Source organism: Sander vitreus, chromosome 20 (assembly GCF_031162955.1).
Source record: "Sander vitreus isolate 19-12246 chromosome 20, sanVit1, whole genome shotgun sequence".
Classification (NCBI taxonomy): domain Eukaryota; kingdom Metazoa; phylum Chordata; class Actinopteri; order Perciformes; family Percidae; genus Sander; species Sander vitreus.
The window spans coordinates 21,017,806-21,037,507 of record NC_135874.1 but is presented as its reverse complement, the minus strand read 5'-3'; the positions used below and the strand labels follow the sequence as shown (position 1 = coordinate 21,037,507).

The following is a 19,702-nucleotide window of genomic DNA, read 5'->3' as shown; positions in this document are numbered from 1 at the left end:
AACTACGCACTATAGCTTTAAGGAAGCAACACTGTAAATCAGTCGAATAGTAAATCACAGCTACTGAAAAGGAATGCAAAGAAATGTCTTTTGAAACTTGAATGGGGAACTTTAAACCCTAATTGGCTGTTACACATGGATTTGGCTGGCCGCTCGTTCACACAGCTACGATACATGTCACCATCACTGGCATCCTTCAGTGTTATTGTATGATTATTTTTTTTTACTTGACCGACTTGGTGTGTATTTGTACAGTTTAATGTATTACAGATGACCTCAATCATGAAGTTTAATATGACCCACAAACTTGTGACTGTCAAATTAGTCTTACTTTTTTTTATTCAAAGACCAATATCTGCCCAATATACTATATTGGTTCAGTTTATCAAAGCTCTAGTTTTTAGTCACTCTGGGAGGTGCAGTAGGTTATATTTAGATACTTAAATCTCCAGGCAAGACAGGAGAACATCTAAACTATTAAGTCTAGTCTGGATGTGATTCACCGCTGGTTGTAATACTCTTCATTTCAACCCTATCTCTTGGGTGCTTATTGCTTATCGCGCTGCGTTGTTTTAATGCCTTGTAAAACAAAGTGCTCTCTTTGTGCTTTGACTTAGGGGGCTTTCACACCTACCTCATTTGGTCCGGACCTTCGGACTTTTCAGTTTGATCCGAACCAAAATTACAGGTGTGAAACCTTCTACGGACCACGGTCCGGACCAAACGGCCGAAAGTTGGTCCGACCAAAAGTGGTATCCGGATCAAACTGAACCATGGTCTGGTTCGTTTAGGGTGAAAGCATTTTTTGGATGGGTCGGACCAAATACAGGAAACTCTGGCAGGCTATCATTGTGTTATAAGACCGTGGAAGCTCCTTTTTAAAGGAATAGCTCAGCGGTCTGCTATCAGAGCTGAGAATACATCAGCAGTTTACTTGTTAAGTGGTAGTAAATGTCTGAATAAATGTTGCAGAAAGAAAGTTCCCGTGTCTTGCTTCTGAACATCGCAACAAAACAAAAAGAGCCGTGGCAGTAGGAGAGAGCAGCAGTCAGTTGAAAAAACTCCGACAGAGAGAGAGAGAGAGAGGATACGAGAGGACGGGGAAGCCCGTCTACAAACCAATCAATTATAAGCATCTGGAGACGCAGCTCACGTATTTGACGGCAGGACGTTGTTTTGTCACGTATAGATCTTTAGTGCGCTTTCATAACTGCAGCGTGAAATCAAATGCAAAAAAAAAAACATGAACCTTGGTTCGGACTTTCAGGTGTGAAAGCCCCCTAAAAAGTCATATTTTCAATCAGTGTGTGACTGAGGGATGGGTGTGTGTGCTTGCATGGTTTCGGGTATTAATGTGTACGTTACTGCACTTTTACCTTGCTTTTCTTCCATGTACACACCTGTCTTTTTGAGCTCTTGGTTTATCTTTTACATCGTGCAACTGACCTTTGGGACAATACCACTCCTAAAGGAAGGCAGCCGTACAAAGAAATCCCAAATGCATACATTCACACTTGCATGTATGCACACTGACAAGTATTGTGTGACCACCCATTCCTCATAATAATGCATGTACATAAAAAATTAGACATTGAAGCTGCTCTGCACCACAGCCAGTGGTGCTCAATGATATAAACTGTTTTGCTAGGTGTGATATTTTTTTAGACGTTGACATAAACATCTTCGTTCCAGAGATAATTACCATGTCTGTCTGGGCTCTGGGAAGGTTTTTTTTTTTTTTTTTTCTCTCATATTAGTGTTTATCAGTTTGTGTAAATGGTGGTTGTGTTATTTAGTTTCTTCGACAATGGAGAAAATATCAACCTAAATCTTGGAAGCTAAGAGTTACAATGTTACTCTTATAGATACAGAATGGCTCTATGTATTTTTAAGTTTGCACGCAGGAAAGTCATCAAATTATAGTAAAAACAGGCATTTCGGGCATTTTATAATATACTGTAAAATGAGACACCTGTAAAACCCAAAGACCATATGGCCTGATGTTCCGCTAACAATCGGAACCATTAAACAACCTGCTCTTGAAAAACAGCTGCACAAAGGCAGGAAAACCTGTGAGATTTGTTAGTGTAAGATGGTCCCAATAATTTTGTACGTTTATATTGTTTCATTGAAAAGGAGCTATTCAGAATATTTTGTTTACTATTGAGTAACCTGGGAACAATGGTTATCACTATTACTGGCAGCTTTTGTTGAAAGCGATCAAGTGTGCCATTAATAGAGGCAATCATTTCTTTTGAGTGCAAGTTACCACACGTCAGAGATAATTATTTTCTGATATAGTGCCTTTTGAAGCAAATGATTTTCTAAGAATTGTGATCATAGTAAGTGGCATACCTTGGATTCTTCATTTTTTACAGTCTTGTTTGACTTCTTTTACTACTTTGTCTTTAATAATACTTGATGTGTTGACTAACTGCCATGCATTTGATCATAGAAAATGCAAATGTATTTGCAACGTATCAGCAAGTTATTAACATGTATAGTGTCACCCATGTCGATATCAGTAGATCATTAAAACAATAAAAACAAAGCTGTTTTGAGTTGCCTTCAGTTTTGTTAAGACTCATCTTTAACAGACATTCCATATTGTCTTATCTCTTCTCTTTTCTCTGGCCACCATTCAGATTGGTGTACAAAAATGTTGTAACTGATGAATACCTATAGAAGGCGTTTCCAATAAAACAGAATGTACATACAGTATATTAACAGTGGGATTTTTCAGACGTATGGATGTAGTCTCCGCTCACCCATAGGTTTCTGAAGAGCCAGAATGAAGATGAAAGTTGCTGGATCCTGGTGGCCATGTTGGCAGTGCCTGACTTTTCCTGCTCCCAGCTAATCCAAATATGGGCTAATAGATGGAGCATGGTGGAGCTGAGGCAGGCCAAATGAAGCCTGGCTTAAAGCTACCAAGCTAGCGAAGGCTAAGAAGCTAGCATACTATCTCTCATTTAATCCTAGCCTTTCTGATGGGAGAACAATAGACATTTTTCACGGCAGACATGTTGACATGTCATAGTAGGAAAAGCACAGGTGTATTCAAAACCATTAATGATGGCTGCATTCCACTTAGGAGAGGCCCTGGTATGGTGCATGCTGACTCACTGAAATAGCTCACTGGGACACTTGATGGAATTGAGCCATCGTTAAGGTTATCAATTTCAGCTGTGCTTTTCCTACTACGACAAGTCAAAATGTCCGCTGTGAAAAAGGTCCATATAGAGGATCTTTATAATTGATGGATTGCAGTTGGACTGCTAACATGAAACTGCCTCATTCCATTGATAACTTTCACTAACAATTAAATTATAATCATAACAGAGTACAGAGTGGGAGTAGGTGGGTGTGACTTTATCTAAGTAATGTGATAATCTTTTGAAAGTTTAGAAAATAGTTTTTATCAAGAAAATGTCATCTTAAAAGGGGTATTTGCATGATTTACAGACATCAATCTGCTTGTCGCTGCTGGTCGCTGCTTGTTTGTGCCAAGTCATTTCTATACAGCCTCTGCACATGTGACCCTTTTTTTTCTTTTTTTTTACAACCACTGACTCCACGTACCATCAGTCCCTGCCCATCTGAATATTTTCATTGCAGCAGTATTTAAACCTCTAATCCAAGGTCTCACTCTGCAGCAGATTATTCTTTGTCAACTCCTTCCTCACTTTCTGACACTCAAAATGGCCACAGTTGGTAAGGTAGGTACATATTTAAATATGGGCGTACTCTTTTGTTTTTCTTTTTGGCATTTGTCTTCATTTCACAGTGTACAGTGACTGGAAATGTGGGGACAGAGAGGGGTATGACATTGTGTCGACGTGTTTTGGTGCTAGCATGTGAAGTGTTAACGTAGTTCTCTTTGCACATGCATGTTTATTTCACTCAAATTGACTTAGAATTGTTATTTTTACTGCAATAAACAATGTATAATAAATTCAATAAAATACAGTTCTCTTTGTCCTTCTGTCCCCTCTGCCTCAGTGAAATCTTGCACGTCCTTGACACATAGTTTGAAACTATCCAGACAGTTTTGCACAACTGGATGTTGGCAAAGATGAGGGGGTAGTAAGCCAAAAAAGAGCACGGTGGAAGCCCAAGAATTTTCTGCAGCTGCACAGTGGAATTACAATAATGACCAAAAAACTTAATTTATCAAGTGTGGCAACAACTGATTTCCTCAGGGATAGTAAATATGCCAATAATTTTGTCAACAATTAATTATACTTTTCTAATAAAATGCATGTTTGCCAAATAAATTGTGTGGACTTTAAACTGTTGCTTTTTATGTGATGTTTGCTTTGTCCTGCGCCGCTGTTTCCCGAGAAACCACTGCACCCGTGTTTGCTATGATGATCATTTGCATGGTAGCATGAGCTATAACTCAATGTGGCGCCTCTATATGATTGTTGGCCTTGAATCATTGTACAGAGGATAGTAGCATTTCATCTATGTCTCTACTTGGCATAGTAAAATGCAGAGTTTGAAGGGTTTCCTGAAACTGCCATTAAACCTTTCCGGAAGCATCCTAGTATATTTTAACTGTGGTAGCACCCAGTAATGTGAGTATGTAATGCTGGGGTCAATGTCCTTTAGGTAATCAAGTGCAAGGCAGCAGTGGCGTGGGAGCCCAACAAGCCTTTGGTGATTGAGGAGATTGAGGTAGCCCCGCCCCAGGCCAAAGAGATCCGCATCAAGGTGAGAGACGTCCACTTTCAAGACTTGCATGTACACACACACGGATGTCTTGCGGCATTACTGAAGTTTTTTAGGACTTCACTAATTGCAACTCCTTTAGTGACATAACACTAAAGTCTTCATCTGGAGTGGAGGGAGTGAAGGATGGAGCTCCACTTGTGTTCATACCTGGTCCAAGTACAGCACTAAAACTTAAGTTCATAATTATTTTATTTTTTTTGGTCAGACAACTTTAATAGCCAGAACCATAAAAGTAAATGTATACAAGTACTTACTAAAGTCAAAGGTTTTAAGTAATGGCTTTTCGTAGAGCTTAGAGCAGTTGCTTTGCTAAGAATTTAATTGGGAATGCAACTTTAAAGAAAAACAAATACCCAACGGTTCCAAAGAATCGAGCATCAGTGTTTTCAGTGTATGCTTGTTGGGCACAGATTGTTGCAACCGGGGTGTGCCACACGGACCTGTATCATCTGTTTGAGGGTATGCATAAAGATGGCTTCCCAGCAGTCCTTGGCCATGAGGGAGCCGGCATCGTAGAGAGCGTCGGGCCTGGAGTCATTGAATTTCGACCAGGTCAGTTAAAGCTTACAACCTCAACAAATCCTAATTTGTCTAACGGCTAATGTGTCAAACTTTGTGGCAGCAATATGAGTAACAGCCAATGGGTACATTAATGCATATTTGTGCCATTCATCCCGGGAAACCTGTTTTACATTTGATTTGTTGTTTTGTACGTTGGCCTATAATTCCTTGGCATGGCAACATTGTCTTTGAATTTCAGGAGACAAGGTGATTCCTCTATTCATCTCTCAGTGTAGAGAATGTCGCTTCTGTAAAAGTCCCAAAACCAATCAGTGTGAGAAAGGATGGTGAGTTTGTCTTTGTCTTCCCATCTCTTTTAATTTAGAATGTGTTCATAGACCCATTTCAGGGCTCATTAACATTTAATGCACTATGTCGCCATCTATGTCATAGTGCTCACTATGTCAGTGGAGCAACTTTAGGTGGTGTCTGACGATGACACAGAACAGATTGTTTGTTTGGGTATTTGGGTTTTAATTTTTTGGCATATTGCTAAAAATGAAAAACCAAAGACCCTCTAAAAGAACACGAGCAATGGGAAAACTTGAGTCTTAACTTGTATTTTCATTTCAATAAATTCTCTATTCAGGGCTGCTGATCATTATGATGTGATGGCATTAGCAGAATCCAGGTTTACCTGTAAGGGGAAGAAGATTCTGCAGTTTATGGGAACCAGTACCTTCTCTGAGTACACTGTGGTTAACCAGATGGCTGTGGCGAAGATCGACCCCGCTGCCCCTCTGGACAAAGTCTGTCTCCTTGGATGTGGGGTCTGCACAGGATATGGAGCTGCGGTTAATACTGCTAAGGTGTGTATATGTCATGTCAAAGCCCCAGTGTGTAACGTTTGTAGTTATTCATTATCAGAATCTGTATTGCCCTTCACAAACTTGTCCTTTTTTATGAATACTGACCACCACCATCAATTCCAAGTATTCCTTTTGGCTTGGAATTTTACATTTGCGCTTGCATGAACTGGGGTAGACGCTCCAGAATGATGCACGTTTTCGACTCCCAGCTGCTGCTAATGGGTATCGTCGCTTCCCGGCCCCGACAAGTTTGAAGAAGGAAACATGTAGGACCAGGGGCGCCATATAGGGGGGAAAAGTTAGGACAATTCCAAGGGCCCATGACTGACAGGGTGCCCAAAAAATAGGTAAAAACTAATACAAAATTATTAAACCATCATCATTCAGTGTATATATATTTCAAATATAATAATACAATTAATCATCTTTTTGTTTTTACTTGTTTTTGGCAGTAAAAGTTAAATATCCCCATTGACCAAAAAGTAAACATCCATATAGACCGACCACCCCCCTGTATCTGCATGAAATGGTTTGGTCCTGCCATAGCGCACTCAGTGATGGTGTTTAGTTGCAGTCAGTAACTAGATGCAGCAGAACTACAGTGACCACAGTGTTGCCAAGTAATGTTAAATCAAAATCTGGTTTTCAAAAAAGGAAAGGGAGAGAAAAGACAAAGGAAAGGGTGTCAAACTGTAACCCAGTTTTTCACCAAGAAAAGTGATCAGTGACATGCCAGTCAGCATCATTGCAGGGAGTCTGTGGGGATTTCTCTTTCATTAATAATTACAATAATTCATTTTGTTAAGAGAATTTTCCATTTTGTCAAATTGTAGTACTAGTATTGAACTACAAGAAGCAAGACAGTTGCAAGCCTTTAATTAGAGTTATGTAAAGCTTTTGATGGGACAGTTAGGTCCTAGAGATGTGGTGACAACAGCTGCGCAGAGGGGGCCCAATTTGATTTTTTTATTTTTTTTGTCATGGGTCCCAAAATTCCTGGTGGCGGACCACACATATTAAAAATCCAAATTTCAGGAACAGGAGTCTTCTTCTTCGCCCAGAAAAAGAAAACGGATATTGAAAAGAGCAAGAGACCGGCGTCATCAGAAAAAAAGAGTGACCAGTGAAGCGAGCGTCCGCGCCACTCTCCGACATGAACTCATCCATGAACTCCAACAACCACGGCTGATAGAAGGCCTTTTGTAGACCTTCGCTTTTTGAAGCGTGAAGGCTACCGTAGCTGCAATACTGCGTGGCAAGAGAGAGTTGATTGCAATATATGATCTCAACGCTAGATGGGAGTAATTCTTACACACTGTAGCTTTAAACATCGTTGAAAAGAAAACATACCAACGGCCAGTGGCTCCACAGTACACACCACAGTAAGGAGGAATAAATGTTTTAAGAATTAAGAAGTCCAACCTAAAGAGCCACGTTGACCAAAGTCTGTTGTACTCTAGGTGGAACCGGGCTCCACATGTGCTGTGTTTGGCCTTGGAGCTGTGGGTTTGGCTGCAGTCATGGGCTGCAAGGCTGCAGGAGCCAAGAAGATTATCGCTGTTGACATCAATCCAGAGAAGTTTGAGAAGGCCAAGGTGTTTGGAGCGACAGACTTCCTGAACCCCAAGGATCACAGTAAACCCATCAGCCAAGTGCTGTCTGAGATGACTAACGGAGGAGTGGACTTCTCTCTGGAATGTGTCGGGAATGTGGGAGTCATGGTGAGTAACTATTAATGCACACATTTTCTGAGCTGCAGATTTGAAACCCTGTGGTTACAAGCCCACTGAGTTTGTGCTGTTTCTCCATCTAGCGCAGTGCCTTGGAGTCCTGTGTGAAAGGTTGGGGTGTCAGTGTGCTTGTTGGCTGGACGGACTTGTACGACGTTGCTACCCGACCCATTCAGCTCATCGCTGGACGCACATGGAAGGGCTCCCTGTTTGGAGGTATGACGCATGTCAATCATATATGGCCATCCCCAGTAACTAATGGCACTACTATAACTGTCACAGGTTTTATTTTTTTGATTGGTTGTCAATTTAAAGAGGGGAGATCTTAATTGTAATAATAGTCATATGAGCGTCAGCAAAAGTCAGTCAACCTCATATTGGTTTCGGGTAAGGCTTGCATCCTTTTTTCTTGTTGACTGGAAACCAAAGGCATTTCTCGTATATATGGCCTGTTAGTGGCTGGTACAGCCATAAGGCTTAGTAGTAATTAAATCCCCTCATTTTACCACCACTACCTGTGCCGTGACCGTAACCAAAAGGCTGTAGATTTGATCTCTGCAATAGTTCAACCGGTATTCTTTTATTTGCTATTATTTGATTATGTGTGTTCTCTGTGGCTCAGGATTTAAGAGTAAGGATGGCGTGCCTCAGATGGTTAAAGCCTACCTGGACAAGAAGGTGAAGTTGGATGAGTTTGTCACTCACAACATGACTTTGGCCCAGGTCAATGATGCCATCGAACTGATGAAGCATGGCGAATGGTACGTTTACAATCCTATACTTTCTTCACCATTCAAGATGTACTAACCAGCATCACAGCTGGTTATTACAGATGAAACAATAATCCGTGCAAGTCTTCTAATTTCTGTTTTGTTTTTTCTCCACAGCATCCGGACAGTCCTGAGCGTTTCTCCACAATAACATTGTGTTGCTTTCAATGACACAAAAATCATTTAATGGCCTAAAGCTACGCTGAACTGAATCCCGATGCAATATTCATACACACAATATAATGCACATAATATAGTGATATGTCAAATTTACGAACACTAAACATGCTTGACCATGAACACGCAACATTATACAGTGGATTACGCGCAGTTTGAGAATTATGAGCATTGTTTTTTGCTTAACCTGGCAGGCAGTGTTGGAATTATAACTGTATTAGTCCAACTGTAATCAAATTGTATTTTTTGTCTGCTAAAGCTATTTGTCCTGTGTTCTCCTTTTGAGAAAAAAAAATTGAGAAATGTATGTTTGGCAGAGTCAGGCTAGCAGTCTTTATGCTAAGCAGCTACATATTTGCTGTACAAACAGGAATGGTTTTGATCTTCTCATGTAACTCAGCAAGAAAGTGGAAGAGCATATTTCCCAATATGTTGAACTATTCCTTTTTAAAGCCTGTTTTCCAACTTTTCTTTTAAGAAGTTAATAAAGCTTGATATCTAATTAAAGCCTGGTGGTAAATAAAAAATAAATAAAGATTACATTCAGTTGTGGTGGTTGGTGCTTGTTTATTCCACACAGGCTCCAGAACTGTGGCCTAGATCTGGGAGCTGCACAAGTATCTGCACATCTGAATGTGAAACTGTTGTATACTTCCACTACAGCCTACAGTGTATATCTCAAGGCCAGTCTTTTGTGGTCTCCTCCTCCCTCCTGTCATGCAGCTGCACTCCTCTCTCGCTTGATTACTCCTATATTTGCAGCAAAGATGGCCACAGCTGGTAAGGTAAGTGTAACCTAACATGGGAGTGCTCATATTATTTTGTGGTATTCTTCTTTTTTGGAATATGTGCATGCATATTTCCTATGTCACATGATATGTTTGACAAACCTGTGTAAATGCACACTAACAAGTGGGGTGCTCTACACAATAATGAAACAAACCATCCAAAAGCAATTAAACAGTATCTCATTAAAATAGTTATTTATTGCATAAATATTATTTGTTTAAATGTACTTCTGTATGGTGTGCAGTTCACAGTATGAGGCTGATTCAGTAGTTGGAGTGTGGCTGGGTCACAACACTATACATAAGCATTTCAACGCTTTCATGTGCAGTATTTTGCTGCATATCATATGTTACAAATCATATGTAATGGCTACGTTTTGTGGTTGTTTAACCTTAAAATACCCTGTCTTTGGCTCTTACTTTCTATCTCTGTCACTCACCTCTGTCTGAGTGAAATATCTAATTTCCTGATTTGACCTGGCACACACAGTTTGAAACCATCCAATCTGTTTTATGTAACTGTAGATATTGGCAAAGCTAAGGGGATAATAAAGCCGATCAACTTTCCACAGTGGATTAAATAAATACGAATACGTGGACTACTCCTGAATTCAAGAGGAACCACTTGATTTATCAAATCTGAAACAACTGATTTACTCAGTGGTTTACTTGCTTACCCTACATTCCGTTTTACTGATAAAAATATAGAACTCGTGTGGACTTTAGACTGTTGCTTATCATGTTTGCTTTTGCCAGGAGCAGCTGTATCAGAGAGATTGAAACCACTTGCTGTTAACATAAAAAAGTAATACAGTATAGCCTTGACTTATAGCACAAAGAATTGCAACATTCTCCCTGGTCTTTTGTTAATACAGCATGTTGCCCTTTACAGTAAATGTTAGAAGCTGACAATATGTTGCTTTACCTATCTCCGTCTTCACTCAGAGCAATGGCTTGAGTATATTAAAGGTTGTGGCTCGTTTTGGAAACCGTTAATATGGTTTAACAATCCCCAGTAGTATTTGTCATATCTCATGCCGAAAAATCTCATGGCGTGTCACTACCCTGTAGGTCATAAAGTGCAAGGCAGCAGTGGCGTGGGAGCCCAACAAGCCTTTGGTGATTGAGGAGATTGAGGTAGCCCCGCCCCAAGCCAACGAGGTCCGCATCAAGGTGAGAGACGTCTACTATCAGAACACACACGTATACACACACAGTTCAAGTTCTAGTTATTTCATTGTCATGTACACAACAATTACAATGAAGCAGTTGTTGGCAATGGAGTTCTTAGATCTCAGGCTTCCTCCAACTCTCCCAGATATATAAGCCTATATAAAAATGTACCGTAGAAAGAAAAATAACGTCAGTGGAACAAAATCCGAATAGAATCTAAAACATCAGAATCTAAGACAACAGGTTGGCTCTTTGCAGTGGTTAAAGCCAAGAGAAAAACTGTTTTACGAAAGACAAACTTCATCCCTGACTCCACCACTTTAGGCACAAAGGCTGGGTTGGACCGCAAACAGACTTTAGAGAGCCCTGGGGCAAACTGCAGACAGGTAGGGCGAATAGACCAAGCCTGTAAGTCACTTACGCACTTTACAGTGGTTAAAGCCAAGAGCAAAGCTGTTTGAAGAGAGACAAACTTCATCCCTACTGTCTCCATAGGCTCAAACGGGTGATGAGACACGGCGTCCAACACGCCCCTTTCATAAAACGACAAACTAAGGGATGTTGCCCCGCCGGCTTATCCCCAAAACCCACATGACAAGCTGAGACAGCAGCTAAGTACACCTTAATTGTCGAAAAAGCCTTCCTTTTATTCATCAGGTGCTGCTGAAACACAGCAGGTCCACCACAGAACACTGAAAAGGGATGGTATCCTTATGTTCGCACCACTCCTCAAAAACCCGCCACTTTCCACTGTAAAGAGAGTGGGTGGATCCCTTGCACTCTGAATGGTGTCAATGACCTGCTCTGGCAGGCCTAATGCATTCAGGTTCCACGCTGAGGGTGGTAGATCTCCCCGCCCGCTTGGGAGAGAAGGTCTCTGCGTATGGGGAGAGGCCATGACTCTCCTGCCAGGAACTGTATTATCTCTGCTACCCAATGCTTGGATGACCACCGCTGTGCTATCAGGATTAGCAACAGGCCCTGTCCTCTCACCCTCGCTAGGGTGGGGGAGATCAGACTGAGGGGGGGGGAAATGCATAGAGTAGCACGTTTGGTCATGGGTGGGCTACAGCATCCAAACCCAGCGGTGCATTTACGCCTGACAGAGAGAAGAACACTGGACACTGCGTGTTTTCCTGCGAGGCGAAGAGATCTATGGCTGCCTGACCATATCTCTGCCAGATCTGTTCTACCAGTCCACTCTCCGTACAGAGGATTCCCACGTGACAGGAGATCTGCACCCCTGTTTAGAATGCCTGGCACATGTGTTGCTCGAAGAATTGTCTGTTTTCACTAAAACATGACATGAGAAAATGTTTCAGAGCCAGAAACACCGCCATAAGCTCCAAGACATTTATGTGAGCCTGGGCTAACCTCCGGTTCCATGTGCGATTCACTGTTCTCCCTAACAGCGTCGCTCCCTATCCTGACAGGGATGCGTCCGTTGTCATGGTTACTCTGGATGACACCACCCCTAGCGGGACGCCCGATGCGAGAGCCACCATGTCTCTCCATGGGTAGAGGGCTGCTACGCACGGCAGAGTTAATGTATGGAAAGCCAAACAGTTCAAATATACGCAAGTTCTCACATGTAAACAACACATGTATTTCCATGTTTTGTTGGTGAAAGTGCTTGGTGACACTGGGAAACTTTCTGCCCCTGACTCTCCTCCTTAGGATAAGGGGGGAGAGAAACTGTGAGTGGGCCCCTGGAGAACTGTGAAACACCAGGGCCCCTGAACCACAAACCTCGGGGCTCTGCTCTACCTCGCCAACCTTCCTCCTCTTTGTAGGAAGGGTGGAGGGAGAGTTTTCTGGGCAAAGGCTTCGCCCTCTTGTTTTCTGATTGTGCTGGCCTCTCTCATTTTCTGTAGAGCTGGACCAAACAGACCTTTCATGGGGTCGTATGTTGCGTCCATGACCTCTGCTTTCTGTGTCACTCAGGCCTGAGAGGTTCAGCCACAAGGACCTCTCACCTGTGACTGCGAGCCCCATTACATGGCCGCAGCTTTGCACTGTCCAACGTGAGGAGCGCAGCACAAGGTCGTTAACCACACAGATTTCGTCCCAGAGGACCAGGTTAGGTGCCCCTGAGTCCAGCTGACGGCCCATCTCCTCAAGGATTTCAGCCTGGTATGCAGCCAGCAGTGTCATTGCATTTAGAGAGCACACAGACTGTGCTGCATATCTGTACATCCTCTGAAACGTGGAGGCGGTGAGGCGCTCCATTTTGTTAGGCAGAGAAATGATTTGGGACACTGAGAGAGAGCGGCGGTTTGGTTGGAGATGATGAGCCACTGAAGGCTCCACCACTGGGGGTTCGGCCAGCCCCAGTGCCCCCATCCCGTGGATCTCAAGCTTAGAGTAATCCTCAGTTGGTAGCTTACTCTTAAACGTGCTGGACCAGTACCGGCTCATCTCCTTCATAAAGGCAGGCACTGCCGGCAGAAGCTATTTCGCAGGCGGCTGGGCTGGTGGAAGCCTCTTGCCATCGCACAGGTCTTTCTCTGCCCCCTTGGGGTCCTGGGCTGTCAGCCATTCTATCTCCAATTTGGCAGCCGCCTGTTTACAGACCTCGTACAAGTTGCTGTCCGCTGGGGGAGCAGCGTCGGATGCCCTAGGAGACCTTGACTGAACAGGGAATGTGGAGTCCTCCTCCTCATCCTCCATTCCATCCATGTCGAGGAGATCAGAGATGGCATCGCCCTCTGCGTCCTCACAGCCCGGTCCACTTCGAGGAGGTCCTCGAAAAGTGGCAAGAGAGGCATGTCCGGGGTCTCCTCATCCATCATGTCCGCCCAGCTAGGTGTAGCTCGCGGCTGATGGGTACTGTTTGTACAGATATGGGTCATGACTGTTGGCCACCAAAGATTTGTAAGGAGCTGGTCAACTGTAATTATATGAAGGGGCATGGCCCTAGCACAGTTCGACCTGTCTGTCACGGACAGATGTGGTGTCATTGGAGCTTCCATAGTTGGTCACGCTGAGGCGATACCCATAGTGAAACACCGAATGAAGTTAGAAAAAGAACTACATTCTATACCCACCTCCTGTGATGGCAGCCCACCTGTCACTCAAAGCGGCCTCAATTATGCATAACTTAACCTGCCCCCACCCCACAGTTGTCATGAAGGGGAAATTAGCTTTAGAGACCAAAGCCATTTTTTGTACTAGGCTAACATGGGGGTCTATGAGGATTGACTCCAGGGTGGAGAATGTGTTAACCAATGACTAGGTCTGTGTATTTGTTAATGTTGTTGTCCTGAAACATATGACAAAGCAAGTGTTGCTAGAAATGTTGAACCCACTGAGAGTGCCCACTCTGATTAGATTGGCCCCTTACTTGTCTTTGTGGGTTTTTTTATTATTTGGTTACTGTCTTTGGTGCAGATTGTGGCGACTGCGGTGTGCCATACGGACCTGCACCACCTTTTGGAGAGTGTGTGTAAAGATGGCTTCCCTGTAGTCCTCGGGCATGAGGCAGCTGGCATCGTAGAGAGCGTCGGTTCTGGAGTCACTGAATTTCAGCCAGGTCAGTTTCAAATGTTACAACATTTTGGAATAGATGGTTATTTGCTTTTCTTTCCAAGAGTGGGATGAGATGATTGATGTGTTTCATTACTGTTTGTTGAGTACGGAGCTGGGACATGTTTAACTTAGCTAAGCTTTGTGTAAATACTGTGACCAATACGGTTTGCCTTTGTTCTTTTGAAAGATAATATTTTTTGGCATTTTTAGACAGGACAGCTGTAGACAGGAAAAGGGGTGAGAGAGAGAGAGAGGAAATGACACGCAGCATAGGGCTGCAGGTGTTGTTTGACCCATCCACCGTCCCGACTGTCAGTACCCGATCCGTACCACCTGTACGATGCGTTCTGCGCATGCGCATAATTACATAGTAGAAAACTAACAATGTCCCTGTGCAATTTGTACCACGCATGCGTTGAAACACTTTACGACCAAACATCACAACTTTTTTATTAAATCTTTATTATACAATAGTCATAGCTACAAACAATCGAGACTTATCACTGATCCAAAACCGTGTAGCGACGTCATTGTTGTGTTGTTTATGTTAATGTTTTTACTTTTAATACTTCGTCTTGACTAATAACCATAAACTGTCTATTATTAATGCGATGAAGTGCAAACGTACATAAGTGTCCTTTTGAAGACGGGATGACAGCTCTTCCAGCCACCACTGCTGTATACCACTATAGTAGCTACATGCTAACGGCAGTAAACATGTCATCTTAGCTAGCAATGTTGTTAAATTCTCCCCAATTCCGGGTCACATTCCTGCTGAAACATGTCCGATTGTGTAGTGTTTGGTTCAGAAGCCTGTATCTGCGATTGTTGACGTTAGAAAGTGCTGCTTCGTTCCACTACAATCTAACGTTAGCATACTCATAGCTAACTATTATAGCTGCATGCTAACGCGACATAGTGGAGCATATATAGCTAGATATATATGTACGTATGTAGCAGGACTTTGTACCGTAAAAAATCACCAATAAAGGCTTCTAAACCAAATACTAAACAAATACAAATACAGTAAAGTGACCGGAATTTGGGGTGAAATGTCCAGCATTGAGCTACATAATAGTTTGCTAGGAGTTTGCTGGTCTCTCACAGAGATCTCATTTGTAGCCCTGTTTTTACCTGATACTTTCATAGAAGTACAAACACATGAAGTGAGAGGTATACACATGCTTAAACTTTATTTAAAGCATGAGTAACCTGAAGCAGGACGGAGTCATGACTTAAAACACCAAAGCAAGGCTTCTAGCTCAGGCTAGCTAGCGTTAGCAAATTACCTTCAAAGTTGCAAAGAAATGATTTGAAGCCTTTATTTAATTTGCTATGGTGTTGTACTGGATGGCCGGACGAGCCTCATCATTAACAGATATTTTAGGCAACTCCAGCAAACACCTTCTAAACTTCATCTCTGCCATCATAACGGTCTACTGTCACTGTCTAATGTTTTCTTCTGGTAACCAGAAATGTCCAAACATCCTTACGCCAACGCGTGCATAGAGCTGTGAAGTCTGCCGGTGTTCGCGCAAGCGTAGAACTGATCAGGCAGTGTCGTAAAACACGTTGAGTTTCTGCGCATGCGCTGAATTGTGCGCATGCGCAGAACGGATCTTACAGGCGTTACAGATCGGGTACTGACACCGACCTACCTCCTTAAGTGGATTTTCAGTCTTTCATACTCGCTACCGTCGCTCTTCATAGTAGGTTATCTTACAGCGCTACGGTTGAGCTGCTGCTCTGCCTGATGCATCCCATATAGACGCTAAGGGGTGCAGTATCTGACGCTGAGAGCCACTGACCAAGCGTCGAATTGGGAATGAGAACGAGTTGCCCAAGCATGTCTTCGCAGTGGGTGACAGGTGTCGTGTCACAAACTGATCATGCGCCAAAAACTGATTGCTGTCTACCCTACATGCAAATGATGAAATTAATTGTACACAAACACGTTAGATGAACACTCAGGCTCTTGGGCTCTCCGCGTTATTTTGTTGCCAGCGGTTGCACACATTTCTCCGGCCATTCTGCATGCTGTAGCAGCTTCCTCAGCAGGCTGAGCCGGGCTCCCTTCATCCCCGCCTGGGCCACATCGCTACCTGGATGTGTGACAGCTAGACCAAAAAGAAGGGGACACTCTGAATCTCTAGATGAGCCGCGCCTATTTGAACCGCGCTTATATTTCAAGTTGTGAGATATAAATACTGGAAACCAAGCAATCGGCCCGTTCCGAAAAGGCACGCGCCCCAAATAGGCACTGCACTAGTTAACAGAAATGTACAAAAAATAATTTGGTATTAATGAAGTGATGTAATGAAGTGTATGAGGGATGTAAACTGAGGCCTATGTGTGCCATTCAACCAATATTTCTTTTCACACCGAAACATTGGCCTTTGATTAATGTCACTGTCACATTGCAACATTGTTTTTGTCTTTCAGGAGACAAGGTTATCCCTTTATTCATCTCCCAGTGTAGAGAATGTCGCTTCTGTAAGAGTCCAAAGACCAACCAGTGTGAGAAAGGATGGTGAGCTCAATAAGCACTCATCATCCCTTCTGCTTAATTTGCTCTTCATTCTCTAGTTTTCATTTCATTCTTCTTGGGTGTGTTCATACAGTTATAGACAAACATTTTATCCAACACCTCCACATCGGTTTAGCAACTTTAGGAGACAGATAGTTTAGATCCTTGTTTGTTGGCTTGGTTTTTTTTCTTCATTTTAAGCATATTGCAATTATTCAGTAAGCCCTCTAATAGGACAAAAGCAGCACTCACATTTTGTTTTAGGATTTCTACATCAAAAGAATCTTTTTATTTTTACAAATATTTGTTGCACTCTCTAAAAGAAAAGGAGCAATGCAAACATTGAGTCTTAAGTTTATTCATTATAATAAAATCTCTATTCACGTGTTGGGTCTTTTGTTTTTCACTTTAACAAATATTAGTTGCACCCTCTAATGGGACAGGAGCACTCCTAACTCCTTTTATTTATTTATTCTCTATTCAGGGCTGCTACTGGTCATGATGTGATGGCATCATCAAACTACAGGTTTACCTGTAAGGGGAAGAAGATTCTGCAATTTACGGGAACCAGTACCTTCTCTGAGTACACTGTGGTTAACCAGATGGCTGTGGCGAAGATCGACCCCGCTGCCCCTCTGGACAAAGTCTGTCTCCTTGGATGTGGGGTCTGCACAGGATATGGAGCTGCGGTTAATACTGCTAAGGTGTGTTTGACTGTTGCAGAAAGCTTACATTATTATTTTAGATTGCAACAATGGAATGGAGCATTTTGTGTTTTTATGACATAAAAGACTTCAATTCAAATTCTTGTCAGATTGGAAAGCCTCTAAAAGAGTAACCAATCTTTCATTACGGGACAGAAAACCTTCCCATTGATTATTACTGTATGGAGCATTAAAAAGTCAATCGAAAGGGCCATGTTGACCAAAGTCTGTTGTACTCTAGGTGGAACCGGGCTCCACATGTGCTGTGTTTGGCCTTGGAGCTGTGGGTTTGGCTGCAGTCATGGGCTGCAAGGCTGCAGGAGCCAAGAAGATTATCGCTGTTGACATCAATCCAGAGAAGTTTGAGAAGGCCAAGGTGTTTGGTGCGACCGACTTTGTGAACCCCAAGGATCACAGTAAACCCATTAGCCAAGTGCTGTCTGAGATGACCAACGGAGGAGTGGACTTCTCTCTGGAATGTGTCGGGAATGTGGGAGTCATGGTAGGGAGATTCCAGATTTAATCTGGTTCAGGAATATAGTCCAGAGGTGTTACCTAGCTTTATACCAATCAAAGTCAACTGAGCTCACTTACTCTTTTTCAGCAGTAGTTAGGTTACCCAGCTCACATCTCCTCAGCTAGTCCAGAGATTTGGACCAGCACCCTTCTGGTTACAAGCCCCCTGGCTTTGTGATGTTTCTCCATCTAGCGCAGTGCCTTGGAGTCCTGTGTTCAAGGTTGGGGTGTCAGCGTGATTGTTGGCTGGACGGACTTAGAAGACTTTTCTGCCCGACCCATTCAGCTCATCGCTGGACGCACATGGAAGGGCTCTGTGTTTGGAGGTGAGACAAATGTGACCATTACCACTGACAAATGAATCTCTGGTAACTACATGGCTGTGCGCTTATGTTCTGTAACTCTCTATCTGTATTCTGAATATGACTCTATGCTCTTATTTTGTGGCTTAGGCTTTAAGGGTAAGTATGGTATTCCTCAGATGGTTGAAGCCTACTTGGACAAGAAGGTGAAGGTGGATGAGTTCATCACTCACAACATGACTTTGGACCAAGTCAATGATGCTATTGAACTGATGAAGCAAGGCAAATGGTAGATTTACATTATATTATACTTTCTCCACCATTCATGACTCAACTACAACACAGATAAATGAACAGTTGCACAACTGCTCATTTGTCTTTTGTCTTGTTCCACAGCATCCGGACGGTCCTGCATGTTTCTCCACAATAAGAACATTGTGGTCCAAAGTCCGTGGACCCCAGGAGGATTAGCTGTGCTTAAAGGCACAGTGAATGGGGATCATATAATACACTAAATTAATTAAATAATTCAACAAAGTCTCAACATATGACAGATAATACATTGCACACAATAAAGAGGAATTTCAAATGATGCATGCTATACATGACTGACTTTGAATACTCAATAGTATTCCGTGGATTATGTGGGATCTGTAGTGTTCGCATATGGAAAAAGCTAAACGTGTGTTTATAAAGCTAAATAAATGATCTAAACAAATGGGTCTGTGGCTTCCTTGCTGTGATTTTGTTTTGTTGTATGTCATTGGTGTCCAAATTATCTTATTACTCAAGTGTGTATTGCATTGTGTTTAGTGTGACAAAAGGGGCTTTCTGGGGATTTTTCTTTTTATCCGATTGCTGATAAAATACATTTTTAAATGTGCTTCTTTGGCTCTCATGCAGCTGACCTCTCTCTGTCTATCGGTCACCACTCCGTTAGTCTGGATCCACGGAAGTACGTTTTCAGGATAACTGCATGATGTCCTTCACCGTCCGATCTCTGTGTGTTGTCAAACTTCCTTTGCTTGGGGAAATAACAACAAACTTCGAGCTAGCAAGCTTCACGCTGAAAATGTCAAATTTCGAAAAAAAACATTTGGTCCTTTTGGGGAATGATTGTATTGCTATGGATGAAATACACACGTCGATACACTAGTAAGAGCAAATTAGATGTGTATCCTGTTAATTTAAATAACTCACGTTACTGTATGTCTTGAACAGTTAACTTCATTTAATATTGTATGAAGCGTTTTCTTTTACAGGGTGCTAATGTTCCACCAAAACAAGTTCCTTCCTGAGATCATTTTGGAGAGCCACCATCGCTGTGTCCAGAGCGTGAATTGGTTTAAAGAAATGCAACAACCCAGAGCATTTTTTTTC

General features: G+C 42.5%; 2 protein-coding genes across 2 annotated transcripts; both read left to right on the top strand.

The window, feature by feature from the left end:
* Positions 1-3,559: 3,559 nt before the first annotated feature.
* LOC144534750 (alcohol dehydrogenase 1) lies at positions 3,560-9,294 on the top strand. The gene is made up of 9 exons (XM_078276752.1): positions 3,560-3,719; positions 4,615-4,716; positions 5,148-5,289; positions 5,498-5,585; positions 5,888-6,107; positions 7,568-7,828; positions 7,921-8,053; positions 8,460-8,598; positions 8,725-9,294. Exons 1-9 carry the CDS (start codon positions 3,702-3,704, stop codon positions 8,756-8,758), a joined length of 1,137 nt encoding a protein of 378 aa, XP_078132878.1. The 5' UTR covers positions 3,560-3,701; the 3' UTR covers positions 8,759-9,294.
* Positions 9,295-9,551: 257 nt separating this feature from the next.
* On the top strand, positions 9,552-19,027 carry LOC144535536 (alcohol dehydrogenase 1-like). The gene is made up of 9 exons (XM_078278071.1): positions 9,552-9,569; positions 10,644-10,745; positions 14,136-14,277; positions 16,716-16,803; positions 17,285-17,504; positions 17,746-18,006; positions 18,214-18,346; positions 18,473-18,611; positions 18,719-19,027. The coding sequence occupies exons 1-9, from the start codon at positions 9,552-9,554 to the stop codon at positions 18,750-18,752; spliced, it is 1,137 nt and encodes a 378-aa protein (XP_078134197.1). The 3' UTR covers positions 18,753-19,027.
* Positions 19,028-19,702: the final 675 nt, after the last annotated feature.